General features: G+C 44.6%; 1 protein-coding gene across 2 annotated transcripts in view; it reads left to right on the forward strand.

Moving 5' to 3' along the window:
* Nucleotides 1-3,520: 3,520 nt before the first annotated feature.
* Nucleotides 3,521-27,019, forward strand: part of Tm9sf4 (transmembrane 9 superfamily member 4) — a 41,675-nt gene continuing 18,176 nt past the window's right edge. The window contains exons 1-6 of one of the 2 annotated variants that reach the window (XM_005363220.2): nt 3,521-3,766; nt 17,611-17,724; nt 19,293-19,392; nt 24,290-24,458; nt 24,558-24,690; nt 25,903-26,026. In XM_005363220.2, the coding sequence (XP_005363277.1) occupies nt 3,752-3,766; nt 17,611-17,724; nt 19,293-19,392; nt 24,290-24,458; nt 24,558-24,690; nt 25,903-26,026 (655 nt within the window). In that variant the 5' untranslated portion in view covers nt 3,521-3,751. Of the gene's footprint in view, nt 3,767-17,607; nt 17,725-19,292; nt 19,393-24,289; nt 24,459-24,557; nt 24,691-25,902; nt 26,027-27,019 lie in introns of both variants that reach the window. The other variant, XM_005363221.3, reaches the window with a different exon arrangement.

Raw genomic sequence — 27,019 nt, forward strand, 5'->3', positions numbered from 1 at the left:
CCATCAGTATTCTTCCTTAAGCAGACCGAGCTATAAGAGATTTCCAAGATTTAAGCCGCAGTAGAACTGGTCACAAGTTTGCAATTCAGAGTTACTGCAAGACTGGTAAATCCTTCCTGTTTCTCTAGCTCCCTGCCCTCTAGGACTATATCTGCTCTTTGGGATGGTTGGGACAGGTACAGTCATTTACCAGTGTGTGTTTCAGGCTTCGTAATAAGCCATCCTCAAAACTAAACCAACTAGGTTCGACCATGTAGTTCTTTTGTCGTACACAGTGCCAATAAATTATGCTGTTCAAACTAATTTCATGCATATGTGTAATGTCAGGTGGAACTTCTAGAATGCCTCTAGGAACAAAGTGGACCTGTCACTTTACAGGGCTCTCCAGCAGGACACCTAGCTTTATTTATACCCTGGGGTGGAAGAAGCTGCCAAGTCTCTTAAGGCCTAGGTGCAGAACTGGAAGACACTCATAATTCATTCTATTGGTCAAAGCAAGTAACTTGACCACCATATTCAACAAGAGGGGAAAAAGTTCACCTTTTGATGGGTGAACCAGTTGCTCATGATGTGGGATGTCCTTTTATACATGTGTTGCTTTTATTGGTTGATGAATTTATTGGTTTCTGCCAATGGTTTAGCAGAGTAAAGCCAGGCAGGAAATTTGAACAGAGATAGAGAGAAATACAGGGAACTACAGATATGATAGGATAAAAGGGTAGAATCTACTTTGGGAAAAAAGGGATGATATAGACATGATAAGATAAAAAGGTAGATTATTAAATCTACTTTTAGAAAGCAACCACTAGTTTTAAATGTTTTACATTGGATTGGACTTTTGTATATTGTATACAAATTTTGTATATTAATACAAAATTGAGATTAGTTTTGTTAAAACAGACTGTACATGTTTCTAATCTTGTTCAAGGTACTGTACCTATACAGCTCATTTAACAATGTAATGCAAATTTCTAGTCCTTGAAAGTTATTATTACCAACTGTCTAGAATAATAAGAAAATGCAGGTTAGTAGCTAATCACCTATTATAATTGAACTTGTAGTCACATTAGGTATGTTTTCTTTCTTTTTTGAAGATTTATTCATTTATTACATAGTGTTCTGCCTGCATATATGCCTGCAAGCCAGAAGAGGACACCAGATCTCATCACAGATGGTTGTGAGCCACCATGTGGTTGTGGGGAATTGAACTCAGGACCTCTGGAAGAGCAGCCAGTGCCCATGATGGCTGAGTCATCTCTCCAACTCCTTGGTATGTTTTCAAGGTCAAACAAAGATATATTTTAGATAGACAGGTCATCTTCAAACACTACAAAATATGGCATTTAAGATGTTTTAATAACATAGGTTCTTTTCTTTATGACAACGAGACAATGTCTGCCCCTGGCAGCACCAATCTACTTCAGAGAAGATGATGAGCATCAAAGAAACTCCACATGGAGTTTGCTTTCTTTGTGACAAAAGTAAGCCACTGGGCAAGAAAGTGCCCTTGCCTCAACTGCTGATGGTATGCTGTGATATGGGATGTTCTAATGGGACAAGCAGGACACAAAAGGGAGTGACTGCCAAACCTTGCCCAGACAAGGCAGGCAAGTCCTGCAAAAACCCTGCTTCATAGAAAAGTCTGTCAGATTTTCTAGGCCTATAGGCCAAAGATGGACGCCCCAATGTTGCAGAGGAACTTTGGGTGACTGTCCAGGCAGCCAGATGTTTCTGCATTTCTCACAATTTCCCGAAGTCACATGCTTGCACTTCCTGCTTACTCAGTTAATATTATCTCCTTCTTGGGTCTCTGAGGAAGTTGAAAACTAGATAGAGTTAGAGTTTTCCTTGTTCACCTGATGCAGAAAGCAAATTATTATAGAAAATAAATTAGGTACAAGACTTTGGACTCACCAAGATAGGATAGATATGGAGTATTTTCTCTAAATTTGTCAAATGCAAATGGACTAGACATTGTTGATGTATTTATTGTCTGTAGTTATTATATATAGTTTTCTTATATTAGTTATAGCCTTTTTATTTTAGACAAAAGGGGGAAATGTAGTGATATTTTATTTGTATTTTAATAAATAAAGCTTGCCTGAAGATCAGAAACTAAAACAGCCATACTGGTCAGTGATATAGAGCAGGCCGTGGTGGCACACACCTTTAATCCCAGTAGCCACACTAGTTAGCCAAAGAAACTGGGCACTAGTCGTGTATGCCTTTAATCCCAGCACTAGAGAGGAATATAAAACAGGAGGAGACCCATCTCAGATCAGTCTCATTCTGAGATTCCTGGAGGCAGGATCGCCATTTTGGTCTGAGGTAGAGGTAAGAGCCAGTGGCTGACCGCTTTGCTTTTCTGACCTTCAGGTTGAACACCAATTTCTCTCTCTGATTTTTATTATTCATGATAGATGCTCATACAAGGATGAGAAGGCTGTTAGTAGACATTTATGTAGAAGAACCTACCAGAGTGGTGGTTGACCACAGTGGTGGTCGGAATTCAACTGTTCCCTGCCAAGATGCAGAATGAGATAGCTAAAACCCTCAACTGTTGTGAACAGTACCAAGAGCCGTAACATTCAGCAAGGCTAAGTGGTTTCCCCCCACCCCAGGGGCTCTCTCTCTCTTTCTCTTGTTCAGGCTGGACTAAAACTTACCAGTGCAGGCCCCAACCCCGCCAGCCCTTTTTAAACCAATACTAGAAACTAACAATGAAAACTAACCAGGACATGTTAATCCCAAGATGAGAGGAGAAAGACCACTGACCCAAATTATCATGGCCAAAGTAATCAAAGCAAGCCTTTAAAAAAAAAAAAATCGTGTATACTGGTTGTCTCTCCCTAAAATTGGGATTCAAGAGATCAGCACTGGAGACCGGGCACAAGAGATCAGTTCAGGAGTGGGGGCTTCCAAATGGAGGAGCTGGCAAACAGGTGGGTTACAGAAGCGGAACACGGGCATAACAAGTTGACTATATCAACTTTCTCAAACAACAACAAAAGATGTCTTGGCAAAAGATGCCGTTCCGGTTAAGTATTTTCAGAGAGTCATTTAACAGTGTATTGTTTGAGGGACCTACCATCTGCGGGAAGGAATGTACATGATCATATAATGACAATTATTTATCGAATACTTCCTGTGTACGATCCGTGAATACTCAACATAAATCAGTTATGAAAGTAATCTAGAAATCTGCCCCATTTTAGAGACGACAAAAAGCCAGGGTAAGGTGAAAGACAGTCCTACCGTCATAGGGATTACAGCCGATTAGTATTATTAGTATTAGAGAATATATAATAGTCAAGTAAATATCTAAACACATAATTACAAATTACTTGGAATCCAGCTGCTGTTAGAGAGGGTTTACCAAGCCTTCTGTCTCACAATTAAGGTCTCGGGTAACCCTAGCAACGGGTCTTTCTGCCAATAGTAAAGATGGCATCCAGAGAGCGCGCCTGTTTCTACACACCCCAATTACCCACAATGCAAAAGGAGTGAGGGGAGGAGCGCTGTCTGCCAGGAGTTAATATGGCTCCAATAGTTACATCGTATTCTCTCTTTACCTGCTCAGAGACCTCACTGTTAAGACAAGTTTTCCAAGGAGAAATTAAGTCTCCTTTACCTCCTCACTAGTGCGACTACAGAAGCAACTGAAGCGAAGCGACCCCCTTGTGGAGTTACAGTCCGTACCCACGGAAGCACCACTTCCGCTGACGTCATCACGGCGACACGTGGATCCAAGATGGCGGCGGCGATGGTGAGTGAAGGAGACTCCGGGAACCGGAGCTGGAGCAGGGCCCCCTGGCTAGCCCAGGACCTTCCGGCATCCCATGCCTGGTCCCCAGCCTCCTTCAGAACCCCTGCTCGGGTTGCCCTTCACTGGGTTGGCCCCTCACAAAATCCCTTTCGCCAGCATTGGCTTCCACCTAGGCTTGTCAGGGCCTGGAGTTTTAGGGGAGGTGCCGCTTGGAAAGAAGACCTCAAATAGTGTCTCCGCGGTTCTCGTTTCGGCTTTCGTTCCCGCCCCCTTGTCATCCCTATTTCCCAATTTTCACCTCCTGGCCTTGTCTCATTCCTAGAATCCCCCGTTATCTCTACCTTCGCTCCTCCTCCTCCTCCTCACGTTCAGACCCAGCTCTCCCCATATCCCCATCATCTTGACCAGTCTGCGGATGCTGCCTCGCTTCGGACCACCTCTTAGCCCAAGCCCTGTCCTTAAATGCACCCACAGCTGTTCCCATAACGCAACCCCTCGTGCCCATCTTCCATCCCCAGGTCCTTTCCTCCTGCCTTCCTGTCAAAACTCATTCTCTCTCCTAAAGTGCTTTTATCCAATTGGCTCTTAAACTTCACCGTGCATGGAAATCTTAGGTTGTGGTTGGGGAGGCATCTTAAAATGCAGTTTCCTGAGCTTCACCCCCAAAGAGTGCAGTTCCTTAGGGTTAGGCAGTGCTCAAGAATCTACACTTTCCCAAGCAGTCCTGTGGTTTTAATGGAGGAGGAACCTGTACAGCTGTTTAAAAACACCTCCCGCCCTACCTGTCCGCATCCCCTTCCCATGCCGTACAGCTCCTTATAGATGAAGACTCGCTGTCACGAAGCTGACTGGACTTAAGGCTCTTTATGGGTGAGATGGGTGAGGTGACAGCTGTGTCTGGAGGGTGGGTCACAACTTGCTGGCTTCTATTAAGGAACCACAGAATTGAGTTTTGGAAGGACTGGCTTTTCTCTGAGAAATTCAGCTCAAATTCTGTTAGCCAAGGAATAAGAACCGAGGTGAAATTTCCTGGGTGGCCCTGTATATTCTTCCTCAGAAGATAAAATTTTATTTCATCCTGATAGTGAATGACAAGAAAGACCCAAAGAACAAGCTTGTGACATTTGACTCCACCAAAGGAAAACTCTTGCTTAAGCTGTGTGCTGTTGGTTTTCTCTAAACAGGGCCTGGTTAACCAACTGACAGGAGTCCCTGCTGTTAGCAAATTGCTAACTTAATTGTTTTTTAAAACAGTTTTCTTTTTTATAAACCGAGAAGTCAGGTAAAAGATTTCATGGCTTGGGGGAGTGTAGCTCATTGGTAGAGCCCTTGCTGAGCCTACACAAGAGCCAGGGTTTGTTCTCTGGCACTGTTTTGGGAAAAAATGTTTCAAAGCTTTAGCTGGTTTCTGTGGCCTCAGGCTTCAGTCTGAATCAATGAAGTGGGGACAAATCCTCAGGGTGGAAAGTTGAACCTGTTTTCTCCTTTGCCTCATTCAGAACAAGGCTGATGGGAAGACAGGAAGTCACACCCTTTCTTGCCCATAGAGAGTTCAATAAAGTGATATTTATGGCACTACACTGGGAAGTTTCTGTCCTGTACAGAGTTTTAAGAGTTTATAAGTTAGCAATATGTGTTTCTAGTAAGTATTTTATTTAATCAGCAAATATTTGAGAGCCCAGTCAGTGCATGGAACCAGGTGTATAGTTGTCAGAGGGTCAGGGTCCCACCCTTGTGGAGCTTCTTTTGTTTGCGGAAACCTGCAGTGAGGCAGACAGAGAAATAGTGAAAATGGAGAGTGTGCTGTATGCCGCGGCCAGTTTTAAAGGCACACAAAAAGCTGCATGTTTAGTGAGGAGACACAGGGCAAGTTTGTGCAGAGGTGTATGTGGAGTCACAGGTAGATGGGAATTTGGTCTGTGCCAAGCATGTTACTACACACAGAAGTCAGAACTGTCCCCACGCCTTCATACACGTAAGCTATTTTGCAACCATTTTGGGTGGGGCATATAAATCTATTTTGGGATGGATCAGCTTCTGGGGCAAGTCATGCTGAGAGGAACTTAGCTAGTGGACTCGGTGGCTCTGTGAACAGGCTGGGGCTTGAGGAAGCTGTTTACTTTGAAAGTTAGAGTTGTAGATATTACAGTTCAAGGGCTTTCCCCCTCCTTCTTACTGTCATGAATGGCTCTTCCCCAGTTGTACAGGTGCTGCCCAAGTCTGCTAAGCACAACAGTGTTTCCTGAATCTGGCTATAGGGAAAGGAGGCCAGGAGTTTGTCTTCTGCCCTGGATTAGACCACCCTATAAAGTTACAGGATAGAATTCATCTGGCTGGGTCAGAATTGAGAAGCAGGCTCATATCTCATTACAGGAATATACTCTTGGGAATATTTTAATGGAACTTGGGAAATGCCCATTGAGTACATTCATCAGCATATAATATTCTATTTTCCTTATATATTGCCTGCCTCACACTGTATTAGCTTTTATTATAGTTTTATCTCTATGGATATGATTCATATAGCACAAAATCACCCCTTATTAAAAGATCTTTTTAAATTTTATGTGTTTGTCTGTGTGCATGTATGTGCACCGTGTGCATGCCTGGTGCCTGGGGAAACCAGAAGAGATGACTGGAACTGGAGCCCCAGATGGTTGTGAGCCACCTTGTGGGTTCAGGGAAGCAAAGCCAGATCCTCCGCGGGAGCAGTGAGTGCGTCTAACACTGAGCCCTTTTAAAGTTCACAGTTCGTGGGGTCTGGCGTATTTAGAGGATCACTGTAATTCCAGAACATTTTCATCAATCTACAAAGAAGCATTCATATCACTCCCAGGCTTTGCTCCTCCTAGTCTCCCGGCAGCCCCTGATTTCCTGTCTCTGAGGCTTTACCTTCCCTCATTTCATATAAAGAGAATGTACAGTATGTGGTGTTTCTTACCTGACTGCTTTACTTTTCCATGCACTTTCAAAGTTCATCCGTGTTGTGTGTAACATTCCTAGTACTTTATTCTTTTTAAATGGCTAAACCGTTGTGCTGTATGGATAGACCACAGTCTCTCTATCCCTTAGCTGCTGGGATAATCCCGCTGTGAACTTTGTGTGCATCTTTACATAGTGCGTTTGTTTCAGTGTTCCAGGATACATGCCTAGGAGTAGAGGTCCTGGGCCGGTTTATCCTAGTTTGAAGGCTTTTGTTCCATGTAGGGCAGAGTAATAAGCTGACTGACACCAGGTTGGAGCCAATAGAGGTGGTGCTGATAGGGCAGCTGGATGGAAGTGGAGCAGGAGGCAGGCAGCTCCTCTGACTCAGTTTCATGTGGTGGCAGCTGCTGTCTCCTTTGGGCTTTCAGAGCATCAGTCACACTGGAGAAAGAGGCAAAAGCTTGGCTCATTGTAGTACAGGCATTGATTTCATGTGTGGCCTGGCAAATGGATTTGGCTTTCTTGGTCTGTTTATGTAGATGTCATGTGTGACATTAAAACTTGAACTTCAGCTGGGGGTGGTAGTACATGCCATTAATCCCAGCACTGAGGAGGCAGAGGCAGGTGCATTTCTGAGCGTTCTGCCAGCCTGGCCTACATAGGGAGTTCCAGGCGAGAAAGAGATCGCCTTTAGAAAAACTGGACTTGATGGATTTCTGAGTTCGGGTGAAATGCTCTGCAGTGAGCACTCACATCAAAGCTGCTTTTGCTAGTGAACTGTGCAGTTGAATTTGTTTGTACCAATCACCGTTCTTGTGCTCTCTCCCCTCCAGGGTGTTGTATTGGGGATATTTTCTGTCTGCTTCCTTGAGTTGCCTCACCTGGGACATATTCTGCATGAACCACTGTATCCTGGGAACTGAGTGTCTATACCAAGCCTTGGTTAATGTGTTTCTCCAAGCAGTCTCTTTTAAAGGAGGCCCTCAGCCCCCAGGAAATGCAGAGGAGATGGTATTTAGTTGCCTCTTGGTCTGTTTTACAACTTGAACAAAAGGTCTCCTTTGATCTTGGAATTAAAGAAGTGGGTTACAGAATGTTGGAGAAGGTTGAGTTTTGATCTCTGGGTACTGGCAGGGAGGTGGGAAGGACCCAGGATGAGCAGAGCCATCTGGCCACGGATGGTAGGGGCCACTGCCTTCTGTTGCTTTGATCCCTGAACCATTTGCTGTCACTATTGTTTCCCAGGAGTGGGGGACACCCAAGACTTTCTCAATTCCACCTCATCCCTCTTCATTGCTTCCTCTGTGCCGTCCAATATGTCCAGTACGATTTCTCACCCACATCCGCTGCCGTAAGCTGACAGAGCCTCCCAGGGTGTAAAAGCAGGGGGTAGAATTACTTTTGTGACTGGGCAAACTTCTTGCCTCTGGAAGCCTGTTATTTTTATTTTCTTACTATTTTGTGGTGAAATAGATGTAAAATTTGCACAAGTTCAGGATGTTCTCTACATTCGGTGTTACCGCAGCATCTCCTCCAGCCATCTCCAGAGCTTACCCACCTTCCCATACTGAATCTAGTCCCATAATTTGGAAGTGGGGATGAGACTCCTCAAAAGAATTATTGTAATAGTGATCTGAGTGCCTAGCACTTTGTAGCCAGCATCCCAGAGTTGAAGTGGTTTTTTTTTGTTTGTTTGTTTTTGGTTTTTGTGGGTTTTTTGAGACAGGGTTTCTCTGTGGTTTTGGAGCCTGTCCTGGAACTAGCTCTTGTAGACCAGGCTGGTCTCGAACTCACAGAGATCCGCCTGCCTCGGCCTCCTGAGTGCTGGGATTAAAGGCGTGCGCCACCACCGCCCGGCAACACGTAGTCCTGGCTGACCTCGAACTCCAGATCCACCTGCCTCTGCCTCCTTCACCGGCCTGCGCCACCAGAGCGGGCCCAGAGTTGAAGTGTTGTTGGCCTTCCTTGTCTGGGCCTACTGTCTGCGGACCTGGGAATGATTTTGTGAATGCCCCTGAGGGCAGGGAAGAGCAGTCATTTCACCTGGACTTCCTCCTTCCTGACAGGCCTCCCTAACCCTCTCCACCTCCTCCAGAAGGTTTTTAGTCTTGCCTTGTTTCTGTTTAGCTGTCGTGTCTCTGTTCTGAAGTAAAGGCTGCATTTTTAGTTGCTAGTGGCTAATTTAGTTCTGAGTATTTTGTTATTTTCATGTAGCTGGGTGAGTTCTTTAGCTTCTTGGGGGTCTTGGTGAGTGATCTTTAGTTGTCGTTAGCCTCATTCACCTGTGGTTGAATTCTTAGGGAGCTTTAACTAATTAGATAATTGATTTCAGTTAACTGTTGGCAAACAATGCCTTGATAGCCTCCCTACCCCCACCCCTGTGCCTCAGTTCCTTAATCTGGGGAGTAGTCCCTGACCTTAAAGTGGTGCTGCGTGCAGAGAGGAAGAACAAGATAGCAGGCTCCAGTGTGCTGTGAGAAAGGCGCTGCTGCTTCTGCAGCACAGAAATGGCCTGTTCAAGATTGGTCCCAGCTGTGTGGCTAGGTGATGCTATTTATAGGAGAAGCTGGAGAAGCAGAGAGCTCCAAAAAGGAAGAGGTTAACATCTGGTCACAGAAATGCTATTGGATGAACAATTTTCACTTCTAGGAGAAACTCCCTGTTTTCTTTGGGAGAGGTTAACTGTCCACAGCTTTCAAAAGGGCAAAATTGGCAGGCTGAATATTTTTTTTCCTAGTACCCTTCCCTTAGGTTGCTATGGGTCGGGGGGTGGGGAGTTTGCCGGTTGCTTCTGAACATCCAGACCCCAAGAATTTAAAAAACAAAACAAAACAGGAGAAACTGATTCTTGGGTCCCTTGAGCTTTTCAACTTTCCAGGTCACTGGTACTTTTGCCAGGGGTGGGGTGTTAGATTACCTGCAGAGAGTTCTCGATTGCCATCCTCTGGTTCCTGACAGGCTGCTCCTACAGTCTGGTGATGCTGTGGAATGCACTGAGACAGAAGTCAGGGCCAGGTGGGTGATGGCGCAGTGGTAAGAAGACTCGTTCTCGGTCGGTGCCATCCGTGATCCCAGTTCCTGCTCCAGGAGAGCCTGTGCCTTCTCTGACTTCAGGAACCAGGCAGACATGTGGTGTACAGATACATATGCAGGCAAACACTCACTCGTAAAATCTAATAATAATTTTGACAAAAGACCAAAGAACAAGACAGAAATTTCCCAATATACAGGGATTCACCATCCTCTCAAGCTTTGGGACCCATAAACTGCTAAGTCTTCAAGCCTTCTTAAATCGGGCAACATCCTAATATTAGGACTTTTGACATTAGGATATGTAGCTCTTATCAGCATTTTGTGGGAGTTTACAAGACTCTCCCAAGGTTAGAATTGCTGATTTAGTTATCACCTGAAAACCTGGTGATCAAATTTTCTGTTTCTGGACATTTCGTATGTCTCCCATCTAGGTAATTTTACAGGCAGTGCATTTCCTTAAAATATAAATGTAAGCCAGGCAGTGGTGGTGCACACCTTTAACCCCAACACTCGGAAAGCAGAGGCAGGCAGATCTCTGTGAGTTCGAGCCCAGAGCAAATTCCAGGACAGCCAAGATTATACCAAGAAATGCAATTTCAAAAAACAAAACAGAAAAAAATATATATAAATATATTACTGGGAATGTTGCTCAGTTAGTAAAATGCTGACCTAGCAAGCATTAGGCCCTAGGTTCCATCTCTGTCCAGCACTGCATAATCTGGTCATGGTACTGCATACCTGTAATCTTAGCATCGGGATAATGAAGATAGGAGAACAGAAGTTCAAAGTTTCCTGTCTATATAGCAAGTTCAAGGTCACATATGAGACTCATCTTAGATTTTTTAAAAAAATTTTATGTTTCATTGTGTATAATGCTGATCCATGTATATGGGAAAGTGTATATGAAAATATAAAAATATGGCACAGCACCAAAGCTACAGAGAAATGTGTCTCAAAAAAAACAAAAATAAAATTAAAAAAAATATGAAGAAACACATAATCAATATGTACAATTTTAATTTGCTGATTTTTTAAAAACCTGTATAAATTACTTGGCTTTGCAAGCTTGACAACCTGAGTTCAGTCCCTGGAATCCAAGTAAAGATGGGAGAAGAAAACTGACCTTACAGTTGTCTTCTGACCTCTACACACCCTGTAGTATATAAGCACAGATGGCATGCACCCCGCAGACACACAATAACAATAAAGGAAAAAATAGAAAAGCTGGATAAGTCACTTGGCATTTTTATAATACTTTATGCATATATAATTTTTACTTTTAAAACCTTATTATAGGTTGGTTGTGGTAGTATATGCCCTTAATCTTTGTACTGGGGTCGGGGTGCAAAGGCAAGTGAATCTCTGAGTTTAAGACGAACCTAGTCTATATAGGGAGTTCCAGGCCAGCCAATACTACATAGTAAGACCCTGTCTCAAAACAGTAAAAGCCCAGCTTGCTGTAATGATTCCAGCAAACAGCAGCTTAGATATTGTCACTTATCACCGAGCTTCACCAGATGTCAGCACATTGCCACATCTTTTCACCTCCAGCTAGCTAGTTCCTTCAGGCATATTAATCTATACTTCATAGTACAAATCACTCTTGTGACCTTTAGCTTTGTGTAAACTTTTGCCCTTGTTACAGTGACAACAGTGGTATAGGACAGTTCAGTTACCCCAAGTTTCCTCACATTGGTCAAGGGAGTGGTGCAATCGGGCCCTTGTTCCCACAGCCAAACCTCCACTAATCTGATTTCTGTCTCTGTAAATTTCCTTTGCTGGGCATTCCATGGAAACGGAGTCGTGTGTTATTTAAATGTCTGCATTTGGCTTCTGTTACTTAGGATAGTGTTTTCTGGGTTATTCCTTCTTGTGGTGTTTATTGGGTGTTTTTTGTTTTTGTTTTTGCTCATAGATGTAGTGTTTTTTTCTGCTTTTGCTAACGATTAGACTTTTGAGTTGTTTCCAGTTTTCAACTGTAGTGGTTCCCCCAGTTTGAGGGTGTGTGTGTTCCAAGCCCTCTGAGGAGATGCTTGGAATCCAGCGGGGATGGAACTCTGTGTTTTCACTATTTTGTGTACTAGGAATTGAGCCTAGGGTATGTTCTAGGCAAATGCTATGCCCAGACCTCCTCTTTTGAGACAGAGTCTTATTAAGTTGTGCAAGCTGGCTTTGAATTCACTCTGTAGCCAAGCAGGCCTTGAGTTTGGTGATTTCCTGCCTCGGCCTTTTAGGTAACTAAATTATAGGCCTGTGTTAACTGGGTGTTGCTGCCTCCTTGAGTTGTAAGAGCTTTTTATGCATCCTGAACCGGTCCCCTCTACCTACATCACTCACAGAGATTTTCCTGTCCATGGCCTAGACGTGTACAATTTTTTATTTTTATGAAATTTATTAATTTAAATGGGTCATATTTTTGGTGGCATCTCTAAAACATCCTCATTTAACTTAAAGTGACAGTTTTTCTTCTAGGAATTTTAGTTTCAGCTTTTGTTTTCATCTGTTGTTCATTTTGAATTTGTTATTTTTGTGAATGGTCTAATGTTACTTACGAATATGGTTACCACATAGTTAAAGCTTTTGTTTCTCTTGCCAGTGTTTTGTAATTTTCAATAAATAAGCCCTTAAAGTTTGTTTTCATGTACCTAGACATGGGTAGTGCTTGCCTGTATTCTGGCATCTGAAAGGCTGAAGCAGGACAAGTACCATGAGTTTGAGGCCAGCCCAGACTACATAAAGGCCACCCTGTCTCGAACCAAAACAAAATGCTATTTGTTTTCCCTTTTTTTTCTTTATTATCTGTAATGTTGTAGCTTGTGTTGACAATGCTTGGCAAGTGCTTTACCACTCCACTGCATTCAGCCCAAAGTCCTTTCTGATCTGTTCTTAGGGCTGGAGAGGTGTCAGCAGTGCAGAGCACTTGACTGCCCTTCAGAGGACCCGGGTTTGGCTTCCAGCACCACATGGTGATTATAACTCCAGTTCCCGGGGTTCCAATACCTTTAGATCTTCTCAGGCTCCCACACACATGATATACATACACTCATTTGTACGTGTATGCATATAATAAGTATTTTTAATATATATTCTTAAATGTTTTCCAATAACAAGTAGAACCATGTTTTAATTTTATTTTTGAGTTGCTTATAGCCAATATATAGAAATACAATTATTTTTTATATATCAATCTGATAGTCTGTGCTTGTCCTCAGCTTGTTTAATTCTAGTTATTGTATAGATTTCTTAGAGTGTTCTAGATGCAAGATTATATGATCTATAAATAAAAGCATTTGTTACTTAATTTTTCAGTTTGGATGTGTTTCAATTTCAATTTTCTTTCTTTCATGTGCTGGTTTATACCATAGAAGAATGGACATGGCAAGAATGTATATCCTCTTTTGTTCCTGATCTTAAGGGAACTTAGCATTTAGTTTTTCACCATTAAGTGTGATGATTGCCTGTGGGTTTTCATAGCTGCCCTTTGACTGGGGAAGTTCTTTTTTAGTTATGCTTTAAGTTGTTTTGATAACTGTTGAATTTTGTGAACTGCCTTTTCTATGTTAGTTGTGATGCTGACTTTTTTTCCTGATGCTACCTCTGTGACATGCGGTAGTAATTGACGAGCAAGAAGGCCTTCCTTGCATTCTTGGGAAAAGTCAAACACCACCACATTCTATAGTCCAGAATGACCTCAGCTCATTCTGTTCTGCCTCCAAACTGCTGGGGTTACAGGTCTAATTCACCATACCTAGCTGAGGTGGGTTTCGTGCTATTAATTGCAGAACACTTTCTTAAGGATATTTCCGTCTGTGTTCATGCTAAAATAGTTTTTTCCTTTTTGATTACTTTGATTTTGGCATATACTTAAAAAGGGGGGAGGGGGAGATCAGGGTCTCATTGTATATTCGTGGCTGGCCTCGAACTTGCTATGTGGACCAGAAGCCTCAAAACTCACAGAGATCTACCTGCCTCTGCTTCTGGAGTGCTGGGATTAAAGATGTGCCACCAAACACACTGATATGTGCTTTCACACATTTAAACAGGCAAGAATGGGCTATACATACATAAACTAGGATCATTTTTGTATACCTAAGAACTTGTGTTGGCAGTACTTGAGAGTAGCTCTGTCTCTCACATTGCTAAATTCTCTGCTCAAAGATGATCCAGTTTATCTCCATCTAGCATACTCTTGTTTTGTTCTGTTTAGAGACAGAGCTTACTTATTTATTCATGTGTACACATTTGCATCTATATACACAATGTGTTTTGTATGCAGATGCCCAAGACGCCAGAGAGCATTGGAACGCCTGGAACTTGAGATACAGGCTGTGTAAGCCTTCTGACGTGGGTGCTAGGAACTGACCCCAAGTCCTTTGCAAGAGCACTAAGTCTTATTAACCACTGAACATCTCTCTACTACCACGACTCCCTTTCTGGAGATGGGATTTTGCTATGTTGCTTAGAGGTTGGTCTTGAACTCGTAGGCTCAAGTAATCCTCTTGTCTCAGCAGCCTCCCGAGTAATTGGGATTGCAGGCACGTGCTACAGCTCCCACCCCACCCCCAAGTTATGAAATGGGAATACAGGCTTATACATGAGAAGAACCTAAAACTGTGCCTGGCACATATTGGCATTTAGTAAATATTAGCTGTTGTCATCAGCATCATACATTTTAATATATGATGCTGACCAGGCTATAGACCAGGCTGGCCTTGATCTTGGAGATCCACCTGCTTCTGCCTCCTGAGTGCTGGGATCAAAAGCGTGCACCACCATCAGCCTGCTCATCATCTTATATTAAAACTCACCAGCTGGGCGGTGGTGGCGCACGCCTTTAATCCCAGCACTTGGGAGGCAGAGGCAGGCGGATCTCTGTGAGTTCGAGACCAGCCTGGTCTACAAGAGCTAATTCCAGGACAGGCTCCAAAAACCACAGAGAAACCCTGTCTCGAAAAAAACAAAACAAAACAAAAAAACTCACCTGCCTCAACAGAGCACACAAATTCCATCATCATATTTGGGTTGCAAGACCTGGGATAAGTTATTGTTTGAGGGAGGGGAGTGAGTTGAGATGGGATCTCACATAGCCCAGGCTGGCCTAGAACTCACTGTGTAGCTGAGGATAACCTTAAACATCCTTCTGTTCCTCCTACCTCTGTCTCCCAAGTGCTAGGATTAGATGCTGGAATCAAACCCAGGGCTCTGAGCATACTAGGCATGCACACTCCTTCTAGCCCGTAGTCACAGCCTCCAAGTTAGTCCATCTCTCTGTCTCAGATTAACTGGAGATCCACAGCACAATGGTGCAGAAGTGGACAGGTAGCCGCTGTGAGATAAGCAGTGAGAGAGAGGTGCTTAGCACAGCAGCTAGGTAAACAGTCGCCATGTCTGTGCAGTTCTGTGTTCTTCACAGGTGTTAATGACTCTGGTTCCTTGTTGCTTTTTAATGTTGCTTTCCTGCTGGCGTGAGCATGAATCTCACTGTTTATTTTTGGGTTTTGTTTGTTTGGGGGAGGAGGAAGGGCTTCATTGGTTTGAGACTTTGGAACCAAAGTGAATTGAAGTCTTCCCTGATTTACTTTTCATTCTTCTGCAACCTGAGGTCTCAAGGGAGCCTTCTGCTGCCCTGGGCAGTGTTCTCAGTTAGATCTAGAGGTTTTATTTCTGAAGGAGGTAGAACTAAAGTAACTTCTTAGATTTAATTGGCCTGATAAACTTAGAAGATTTTAATCCTCTGTCCGTGCTTCGAGTCACTTATCAGATAAGGCTAAAGGTCCAGTATCAGGCTTCTTAGGAGGAAATCCAGAACACGTTTTCTTTACATTAACAGAAACAGTGATCTTGGAGCCTTACATGTGAGACTAGCGACTTGGGACTGGAGAGATGGCGCAGTCACTAAAATGCTTGCCGTGCAAGCATGAGGACCCTGAATTCAGGTTCCCGGCACCCACACAGAAAGTGAGCAGGCCCAGCCAGCACTGCATACCTGAGCTGGTCTAGCTTAATCCGTGAGCTTTAGGTTCAGTGAGAGATCATCTCTAAGAAAAGATGGGGAACAATTGAGAAGTCATCAGATGTTACACATATGTACACACATGTACATATATGAAAAAAAGTTACTAAAAAGAGTAGTTGGGACTAGAGAGATGGCTCAGCAGTTAAGAGATCTGTGGTTCATTTCCTAGCACCCACATGGCAGATTACAACTGTATGTAACTCTAGTTCCAGTGGTTCCAACACTCTCTTCTGGCCTCCACTGGCATCACATATGGTGCAGAGATGTATATACAGGCAAACACCCATATAATAATAGTAGTAGTAGTAGTGGTAGTAGTAGTAGTGGTGGTGGTAGTAGTAGTAGTAGTAGTAGTAGTAGTAGTAGTAGTAGTAGTAGTAGTAGTAGTAGTAGTAGTAAGAAATGTTGGGTCATAACTGCTTACCTAAGAGGTAGGCTACAATGCCCTGCCAATATTTGAGGCCCCCAAATTTAATGCCTTCTCTGAATATGATAGCCACCTCCCTATTGATTGTCAGGATACACTTTTAAACCTGACCGGGGAGAATTAGAGACCCATACTTCCTGCTTCCCAGTTGACTCTAGGACACTCCTCCTCACTCCCACAGGAACAGTTAGTTCTTCACTCTTACTGCTAGGTCGTCTTGCAGAATTTACTCTTGATTCGCCAGGCCCAGGGCATAACCAGAGTGTCTGTGCTTCTAAGAAACTTCTAGAAAATGCTGCTGCCGGTGCTTTCCACAGATCTCACTTTGCATGTGAGCATCTAGATACCCTTTAAACATACTGAAAGTAGGACACTGACTCCCAGAGATTCAGATGATCCATAATCTGGATGAAGCTAGGTATTGTGGTTTAGTCCCAGCGCATAGGAAGCAAGCAGATCTCTCAAGTCCAGCCCTGTCGACATAATGAGTTCCAGGTCAGCCAGAGTTAATGCAGTGAGACCCAAATAAAAACAATGGTAATAATAATCTGGCATTGGTAGGACTGTTTGGTTTGGTTTGGTTTGGTTTGGTTTGGTTTGGTTTGGTTTGGTTTGGGGAAGAGGTTTGAGATAGAGTTTCTCTATATAGCCCTAGCTGTCCTGAACCTCGCTTTGTAGACCAGACTGGTTTTGAATTCACAAAGATTACCTGACTCTGCCTCTTGAATGCTAGGATTAAAGGCATGTGCTAACATGTCCCCCACTCCTCAATCTCATGCAGTACAGGTTGGTCTGGAACTTGGCATCTTCCTGCCTCTAATTAGAATTGTGGGTGTACATTATCACACCTGGCTAACTGTATTTCTAAAGTGATGTAAATATATAATTGTATATAAAACATTAGAAAGAACATAAACAGAAGAAGGGGGAAAAGCCTGTCTATCCATATAGCATTCTGGTAAATATCCTTCCTTGTATATTTTGGTAGAGTTGCCTTATCTTTCTTAACATGTCTAGAAACAGTCCAGAGCCTGGAGAGATGGTTCAGTGGGTAGGAGGGCTTGTGCTCTTCCAGAGGGCTTTAAAACTTTTAAAAAATCTTAGGAATAGAATTGCTGGGGATTCTAGGAAATCTAGCCAAGTTGCTATCTGCATATGCCCCAGTTTGAAGTCTGCCCACCATATCAGAGCACAGAGTGGCATTTTAATATCTCAGACTAGCAGTAGTGCCAAATCTATTTTCCTTCCAGATAGTAATTGCTTGACCCATCTTGTCCCATTTCTGGAAGTGCAGAGTCTTGTTCCTTGAAGCATTTTGGGAAGCAACTTTACAAGGGCATCAGGCTTCCCAGAACAGAGGTGACACTGGCCAGTGCAAGCAGATTTGAAGATTCCCACTTAATCTGCCCTGCAGGAAAGTTCACTTCTCTCTCTCCCCAGCAGGTTTGGTGGCCAAGGTTCTTGCTGCTTCTCTGTCTCACAAGTAAAACAAGCACCTTCTATGTCCCTGGAGTTGCACCAATCAACTTCCACCAGAACGACCCGGTAGAGATCAAGGTGAGTGAGTGCTTCGGCCATAGGAGCACCTGTGCCTGGCAGCCTGACTAGAGGACTGTGTTGCGCTGTTCGTGTCCATCCTGGACTTACAGAGAACACGGACAGACAAGGGCCAGCTCCCCTGGGAAAAAGAGGGCTGACTCCATACTACATGGCTGCCTACAGTTCTGCCTTTTCATTGTCCCTCTCTGCCTCTGGGTCTCTGTCTCCTCACTCTCACTTTTTCTGTGGTGTGTCATACGCCACTGCACCCGTCTGTGTGTTACTCTGCTTGCTTCCTTCTGTGACTTCTCTGCCTCCCTTTCTCATCTGCTCCATCATCTTTCATTGCCAGCTGTTCAGATGTCTGTGTTGTAAGAAGCTCTCTTCCTTACACCTTGCAGGAAAAACAAGAGTAACATTTCCTGAGGGTTATTACATGCTACGCATTGGGCTCTGCTTAGGTCAAGATGCCCCCATGAACCTTCTGAGGGAAATTTTGGTTTACGGATTTTCTGTGTGTTTCACAGATATGGAAACTAATGCACAAAGAAGTGAGCCCACTGGTCACATGCAGAGAAATGCAAACACTGACACCAAGTGAGAGTCATGATATGAGCACATGGCACCTAGTGGGGCACCTTGCCAACTCAGCTATGTTTCTAGATTGTCTCTCTGTCTCTATTCCTGTCTCTCCTCTCTCTTTCCTTTCTTTTTACTCCTTCTTTCCTCTTTTCTTTCTTGGTTTTACTCTGTAACTTGAGTTCACTCTCCTGCTGTCTCAGTCTTGAGTATATCACGGTTGATCAGTTTCCCATAGTAGAAGTTGTAAAGGGTTTCTATGTTTTTCCTCTTTGGTCGTTTGTTTAGCAGACATTAAATGAACATCTACTGTGCTGTGCTCATAAGTGGGAAAAACTGATTTTTAAAGACATAGGGAAGACCAGGGTGTGGTGACTGGTGGCTCACACTAGTGATGAGAACACTGAGAATTGTGGATCCAAGGCTAGCCTGAGCTACAGAGAAAGACACTGTCGCAAATAAAAAATAAAATAAAATAAAAATAAAACTTAATATACAATAATTGCAAAGAAAGTTGAAATGGAATGATGAGGACTCCATTTAAATACAGTGGGTATGGAAGGGCTCATGGGTTGAGACCTAGATAGGAGAAAGCATCAGATGAGCACAGCGGGGCTCAGAGAGGAATGGCAGGGGGAAAGCCTGAGGTAAGAGAGCTATAGGCTCAAGGAACTGAAAGGACAGGGCTACATGGGTTTCAATTGAGGCACAGACCTCTTGGTTCTAAAGCCTCCTGCAGAAGGGCACTCAAGTGACATCTCGTCCAAGAGCAGCCACATGTTTACGACTCAGTGAGTATTGAATCTTACTGTGGCTTTAAACTAGATCTGTGTGCTGTCTACAGCAAAATCCAGAATAGTGGGCTGTACAGGAGTGGCGTGCAGTGAGCTTGCCTATTGGGTGATAGTGCTAAGTGTGCTAAAGACATCTGAGTGCCAAGGAGTCTTCTTGGAACAGCCTTCTGTTTCTGGTGCATTGAAGAATAACGACTTCTCTCCTTCCTGCAGGCTGTGAAGCTTACCAGCTCTCGGACCCAACTTCCTTACGAGTACTACTCATTGCCTTTCTGCCAGCCCAACAAGATAACATACAAGGCAGAGAATCTGGGTAAGCCTCTTGTACTGCTTCTGCCTGTCTCATAGGAACCTGGCATGGTTTTCATAGTAGCTGCCTTACCTAACACTTGCTGTGTGCTAGACACTGTTGTATATATTTATGTACAACATTGTTTGTGTTAGCTTAGTGAGTCATACTGGCCCTGCAGAGGTAGTGATTTTGTGTCTGTTTGTAGACTGACTTGACTTTGGTTATACTGTTAGGTAATAGCTAACCTGGGCTTTACTAGCTTTCAGAGTGAGAGCGCTCAACTTCTAAGCATAGCAGCTTTCCCTTGGTTTCTAGATAGACCTTTCTTTTCTAGTGGCTTCTATTACTCACTCTGCCCTTATCCTGCTTTTGGTGTGTATTGGTCAGAGATTGACATTAGGTGTCTTCCTGGATTGCTCTTCACAGTATTTATTGGGACATGGTTTCTTTCTTGAACCTGAAGCTCACTGATTTGGTTGGTTAGACTGGCTATCCAGGTTGCTCTGGGGATTCCTGTCTCTGATCCCTAGTGCTGGGATCACAGGCAGGTCAGCACATCCACCCATTATTTATATGAGTATTAAGGAGCTGATCCCAAGCACTTTACCCATTGAACCATCTCCCTAAATCATTGCTCTACCTTTAATTAAAAGGTTGATGTAAATATCGTATTATATATGAAATTCTCAAAAAATAAAAGAATAGAAAAGTCTGGGCAGTAGTGATGCACTCCTTTAATCCCAGCACTTGAGAGGCAAAAGCAGGTGGATCTCTGAGCTTGAGGCCAGCTTGGTCTACATAGTGAGTTCCAGGACAGCCAGGACTACACAGTGAAACCCTGTCTCAAAAAAGAAAAGAAAAGAGTGATTATCTTTGCCTCGAAGCAAGTGAAAACATTGACATTCTTGCTAAGCCAAGCAAGACTTATTCAGAAAGTGTGTAAAATGCCCTGCACAGTGTCTGGCACAAGAGGTAAATAGCAGCCATGATTCTAGGTTAAATATTCTCCCACTGGAGGTACCTCTTCAGGACAGTTGCTTGTGCTTCCTCTCTGCCTGTCTCAGCTTTAAGTCCTAGAGAAGCAAGCAGACAGACACTCCTTGAACTTCGGAGGTCTTGGCAGATTTCCCTCTTATGTCTTAGCAAAGAGAAGGAAGACACTTGTTCTCTAAAGGTTTGTTTTATTTATTCATGTGTGCTCTTTTGTGTGAGTGTATGTGATGTGTATGTAGGTACACTTGGAGGCCAGAAGAGATGCCTCAGAGCTGGAGTTACAGGTGTTTTGTGGTACACCTGGCTTATCATGTGGGTGCTGAGATGTGAAGTCCAGTTCTCAGGACTGTGCAGCAAGTGCTGTTTTCTGCAGAGCCATCTCTTTGTTCCCTTTTTTTCTTTTTTTGAGATAGGATTTCTAACGTGGAATCGGCCATGTTGACTATTGCCCAAACTGTCCTTAAACCTATGATCCTCCTGCTTCAACCTTTTGAGTGCTGGGATCTGAATTCCAATCCTCATGATCATGCAACAGTTGCTAACTGCCTAGATATGGGGTGCCATAAGAAAGGTGCTGGGGATCAAACCTAGGAACTTGGGTATGCTGGTATGCTGGGCAAGTGCTCTCCAATGAGCTACACCCTAGCCTTTGGGAATTGGTTCTTTTAAATGTTTTTTTATTAGCATATATTGTTTAGTCACATCATGGCTTCTGGTTCATTGTTAAAAGGTGACAGGCCTGCTGTCTGAGCTACTTGAGAGAGAGGCTCAGCAGGAGGACAGCTTGAGCTTGGGAGTTTGAAAACAACCTGAGTCCATAGTGAGCCCCTGTCTCAAAAAACAAAAAAAGGTGGGGGAGGGATGATTTAGCTAGGCATGATGGCCCATGCCTTTAGTCACAGCACTCCAGAGGCAGAGACAGGTGTATCTCTAGGAGTTCAAGGCCAGCCTGGTCTACATAGTAAATTTCAGATTAGCCAAGGCAATATAGTGAGACCTGTCCCAAAAGAAAGAGGAATATTTATGTATTTTTTAGAAATGAGGCATGCTAGACCAGGATGTCCTCTTTCCCCTTTTTCTTCCCCAAGACAGGGTTTCTCTGTGTATGTAGCCTTAGCTGTCCTGGAACAGAGATCCACCTGCCCCTGCCTCCTGAGTCCTGGGAATAAAGGTGTGCACTGCCACCACCCAGCACCTTCTTTCTTAATTCAATTTACTTTCCAAACTTAAGAAGTGACACAGCCTTACTTAGTGTGTGGCCTCTTTTCTCTACAGCCCCTCCTCTCTTCAGCTCCTTATTAGCTTGCAAAGAAATGAGCAGTAGGACATGGTGTAAGGAAAGAGCCCACTCCTGAAACTGAGGTTTCTCTCCCGCCTGCCAGTTCCCCAATAACCACTCTGAGGCTTAATATTAACTACAAACTGTTTGGTCTGTTAACTCAGGCTTAGTATTAACTAGCTCTTACAACTAAATTAACTCATTTCCATTAGTCTATATTTTACCACAAGCTTGTGACTTGTTACCTCACATCTTACTTCCCCAGGGCCTGCTGGCATCTTCCTGACTCCACCTTCTTTCTTCCTGTATCTTTGCTTAGATATCCCTCCTGACTCTATTCTGCCTGACTATTGGCCAAATTGGGTTCTTTATTAACCAGTGGTAATAAAACATATTCACAGCATACAGAGGAGCATCCCACTTTAACTCCGGGATCATGTTGAGCTACTGTCTCTAGTCCTGGTTGTCTATAAAATGCCATTTCAGCTGTGAGCTATGCAGATGTCCTGTTGATATCCTCACGCTCTGTTCACCACTGATCCCAGACTTACAGGCTCATGTGCACTGTCAGGCATCTGATAGCACCTGAGGAATAGAGGCCTTCACCCTCTTCACTCTCTTCCTTTTCCTCTCCTGGATGGCCTGTGCCATACTCAAGATACCACATAGGGCTGCTTCTTTGCATGGCTACCTTCTGTCTCTGATACGGTAGAGTTTGTGGATCTACCACTTCTCACTTATCTACCAACAGCTCATAGCATCCAACTGCCTGACCTTAGAAACCAGAGTGTCTTCCCTTCCTTATCCGTAGTACCCAGTAAGCAGCTGGTTCCCACAGTTTTACCACCTTCACTGCTCTTGAATCTGTGTGCTATGATGGTGGCTGCCCCACACACTCTTCCTGTGTTTGTCCTTACTTCTTGACTGGTGCCGTTACTCCAGCCAGATTTTTGCATCCCTTTTTTTGCACAAAGCAGTCAAAGTAATCTTTCTGTGATCATTACTGCAGACAGGTGATGTCTTCTCTATCCGTATTGGAACCCCTCATGAACTTCTTTGCTTTCTGGACAGAGATCATATAGTGTGTGCTCATCCTAAGGCCAGCCAAACCCATCTCTTACCCATCTCTCCAATTCTCCCAGGTCATTCCCAGACACTGCTTTGTCACACACAGGTAATCTTAAAGTCTCTGCCCCCAAGCAGCCTTGCTTTTATCTAAATTGCCTGGTTAATACTGCCCCTCCTCCAAGCCCTACCTACTCACTGAGATTTCCCTGGATCTACTCTCCATGACATCAGTTACACAGTACATTTTCACTCTGCTATTTCATCAGTCTCTTTCACGCTAGATCTTAGGGTCATGAGTTCTACAAATATGTCTGTTCAACGTTGTACCTTCAGGCCTGGCACATAGCCAGTTCCCAGTAAGCGTTGGGTAATGAATGAATAAGTGAGTAGATGAGGTATGTTGAGTGTAGCAAGTAGATCCACTGGCATATGTTGGACCGAGTACTTGTGGAGGTGGTAGTCCTGCCTGTTGGCATGGTGTGTCTCCTTCAGCCTGCCCCAGTTTCATATCATTACTGTTGAACTAATGAGCAGCTCTGAGTGAAAACGGTGGGTCTAGTTGATGCTTCCCAGCTGTTCAGTGCCTGTGAGTATAACATTTGGCTTCAGGTTCCTCGGGGGAAACAGGCATGAAGTGCCAGTGCATTAAGTGTAGTAGGTGTTGGCTCAGAGAGCTCCCTGGTAGTAGGGGGATCATACCTACACAAATTAACATGCTGCAAAGTAACATCACTGACGTAGAGGAGCTGCACAGAGATAGAAGGTCTTGGGTAGGAGGCCAGCTGGCTGCAGAGGTGATGCCAATGTTGCAAATGATGTTCTTTGTCTCCTGCCTGATCTGTGCCTGGGAGTGAATTAACCCCTCAGTTCTCAGTATATCTGTAAGGAGAATATTAACTGCTGTCTCATTTTCTGGAGGAGGGAATTGAAGCTCCGTAAAGTGACATGCACAGACTAAGCTGGTAAGTGTCAGGCAGGGTGAGTTAGCAGGTAGCCTAGAGTCAGAATATTTTCTTCACTGTACAGTACTGTCACTGTACAGAGTGGGGACAGGAGGGAGTGGCAAGCTCCAGGCTGACAGGATCAGCAAAAGCTGCTTGGGGGCAGAGACTTTGAGATTACCTGTGTGTGGCAAAGCAGTGTCTGGGAGTGACCTGGGAGAGTTGGAGGGATGGGTAAGAGATGGATTGGGCTGGCCTTAGGATAGAGCACACACTATGTGATCTTTGTCCAGAAAGCTGAGGAGTTCATGAGGGGTTCCAATAGGGATAGAGAAGACATCACCTGTCTGCAGTTATAGAATCAGGAAGGGGAGTGTGGGGCAAGACACACCAGGCATAGGATGCCACCCAGGACTCTAGAGATATGGGAGGATGTGGAGCATCTACCAGCACTGGACTGGAACACAGAACTGGTAACGGAACAGTTGAAACAGGTGGGGCAGAGCCTGACAGCGGGTCTGTGGCACTGTGACATCCTTGGAGCTCCATTTTGTCCTACTGTCTACAGCCCTGTGACTGCTGACCTCAGCCACCACAGGGTTGAAGCTCTGAGCTCCATCTGTCTCTCTTATGGCAGGAGAGGTGCTGAGAGGGGACCGGATTGTGAACACCCCTTTCCAGGTTCTCATGAACAGTGAGAAGAAGTGTGAAGTTCTCTGTGGCCAGTCCAGCAAGCCAGTGACCCTGACAGTGGAGCAGAGCAGGCTGGTGGCCGAGCGCATCACAGAAGACTACTACGTTCACCTGTAAGTTACCCGCTGCTCCCTGCTGGCCTTGAACTCAGCCCAGGGAGGACCTGGTGGGAGTGTGGCCCTGAGAGACTGAGTGAGGCCTTGGGTTTCTAGCATTGCTGACAACCTGCCTGTGGCCACCCGGCTGGAGCTCTATTCCAACAACCGTGACAGTGATGACAAGAAGAAAGAAAAAGATGTGCAGTTTGAACATGGCTACCGACTTGGCTTCACGGATGTCAATAAGGTAGAGTAGTGTCTGGCATGCTCAGAGGACTGGGTCAACAGGTTGCAAGTAAAGGTGCTTGTTCCCAACTGATGACTTAGGTTCAATCCCTAGTACCCACGAGGCCGAAGGAGAGAACTGACTCCCACAAGCTGTCCTCTAGCCATCATCTAGTGTGTGTGTGTGTGTGTGTGTGTGTGTGTGTGTGTGTGTGTGTGTGTGTGTGTTTAAATGAGGGTCAACCAGAACACATTTCTGCCGGTGCCTCATGGTAGATAGCCTGTGAGAATTCTGTGGCTTTGGACTGGCTCCAGCATACACTATAAAGAGATAAAAGGATAGTCGCTAAAATATTAGATTCTATTTCTGTAAGATTAAAACTAGAAAAGGAACCTAGAAGTTGTAAAGTGTGTAGGAGAGAAGACCACATGATGATCAAGATTACACTGAAGGTTCCCTGGGCTGAATCCTGCAGCCACCATTTACTAGTGATCTAAGAGTTCTTGGTCCAGTTTTTCTATCTTGAAACAGTGATACTCACTTACGTGGTTTTGAAAATCAGTCTCTGGGTACACTTCATGACACAACTCCTGGTGGTAAGCTAGTAATGAATGACATAGTTTATAGTTGTACCCTCCTCATCCGATTTCCCAGGGAGTAAAAGGCTGACATTCCTTTGTTTGCATAGAGGGTTAGGGTTAGCCTTGTCCTGATTTGGAGAAAACTGATGGTGTGAGGCCCTGAGTCGTGTTGCTGTTCACTAGCTAGGGAGCCGTTGTACATTTGGGGCTTCGCGAAGGAGCTAGGGCCTTAGAAAAGAGTGGAGTAGAGGAAGGAGAGCATTCCAGTTGCTGCAAACAGAGGTACAGGGTAGGAACGGCCTGTGAGGAACGGACAGGCTAAAGAGCCCAGGTGAGCTAATGTGACAATTGGTAAGGCAGAGGGTGAGCAGGACAAGAATAGAATATGTATGAAAATGCCATAATGAAACGTGTGCTGGCTTTTAGAGAGAGAGAGAGAGGGGACACAATGACAGCCAGGCCAAGGAGACTTATCTACTGAGCCCCAGGAAGTCACAGTGGGTATCAGAGCAAGCAAGAGTGCAATATGACCAGAGGAAGGCTGGTCAACCTTGCGGACTGGACAGAGGAAGGCTCTAGTTGCTTGGAGTGGGCTCCCTGAATAACTTTCTGCTTTGCTAGCTATTTCTTATTCTCTCTTTCTCCGCTTTAGATCTACCTGCACAATCACCTCTCGTTCATCCTTTATTACCACCGGGAGGACATGGAAGAGGACCAGGAACACACATACCGCGTCGTCCGCTTCGAGGTGATTCCCCAGAGCATCAGGCTGGAGGGTGAGTGGGGAGGTAGCACCAGAGGGGCAGGGCTGGATGGGCCTGGGCTTCCATACACAGGATAGGATCTTCTCACAGTCTCACCCCGCTACCAGCTGATAGGCCCAGGTGTGGCACATAGGTTCATCCCCAGAAGGCCACTGTACCCCAGGAGAGCAACTTGTGAAAGAAGGAGAGTTGTACCTGCTGTCTTGTGGACTGGGTACCATGTAAGCCTACCACCTTCCAACAACTCCAGGAGGTTGGAGGTGATTATAGATGAGGAACCAGAGGCTCGAGAGGTTAGTGACTTGGCCGAGGACTTCGTTGAGCCTCTTTCCAAGAACCAGTCTGCCTGGTTGAAGAACAAGGGATGATGGTACAGAGAAAGCCATTGGGAAGCAGTTTTGGTTTACTTTGTCTCCTTCTATGTGGGTGATAGACTGAAATTGCCCAAGGTCGGCAATAGGCCAGGAATTAAGAGCTTTGCGCAATCCTGATGGCCACACAGGATTTGATGGAACTTGGATTTTTTGTTCTTCCACTGCTGCTGCCTCCGCCTCCTCTTTCCTTTTTTTTTTTTTGGAGTCAGGGTCTTTCTATGTAACCCTGGTTGTCCTGGAACTTACTATGTAGACCAGCAGGATGGCCTCAAGCTCACAAAGATCTGCCTCTCCATCTGGAGTGCTGGAATTTAAGGCTTGCTCCGCCTTTTTGTTTTCTTTTCGAGACAGGGTCTCACCACACAGCCCAGACTGACCTTGAACCCGTGGGTCCTCCTGCCTCTGCCTTTTCATGTGCTAGGAGTCAAACCTAGGGTCTCACATATTCTGGGCAAGTGCTCCACTGAGCTCTGTCTCTAGCCTGCCTCCCAGCTTTTTGTCCACAATGGTGATTTTCTGCCTTCTTGAAAAAAGTATGGATCATGACTTCCCACGTGAAGCAGTCATAAAGTGTGAGAGCTGAGCTGTAAGGACTGTCCTTCCTCTCCTGTGGATGTCATAAGCACAGTTC

This window comes from Microtus ochrogaster, linkage group LG8 (genome assembly GCF_000317375.1).
Source record: "Microtus ochrogaster isolate Prairie Vole_2 linkage group LG8, MicOch1.0, whole genome shotgun sequence".
NCBI classification, from domain to species: domain Eukaryota; kingdom Metazoa; phylum Chordata; class Mammalia; order Rodentia; family Cricetidae; genus Microtus; species Microtus ochrogaster.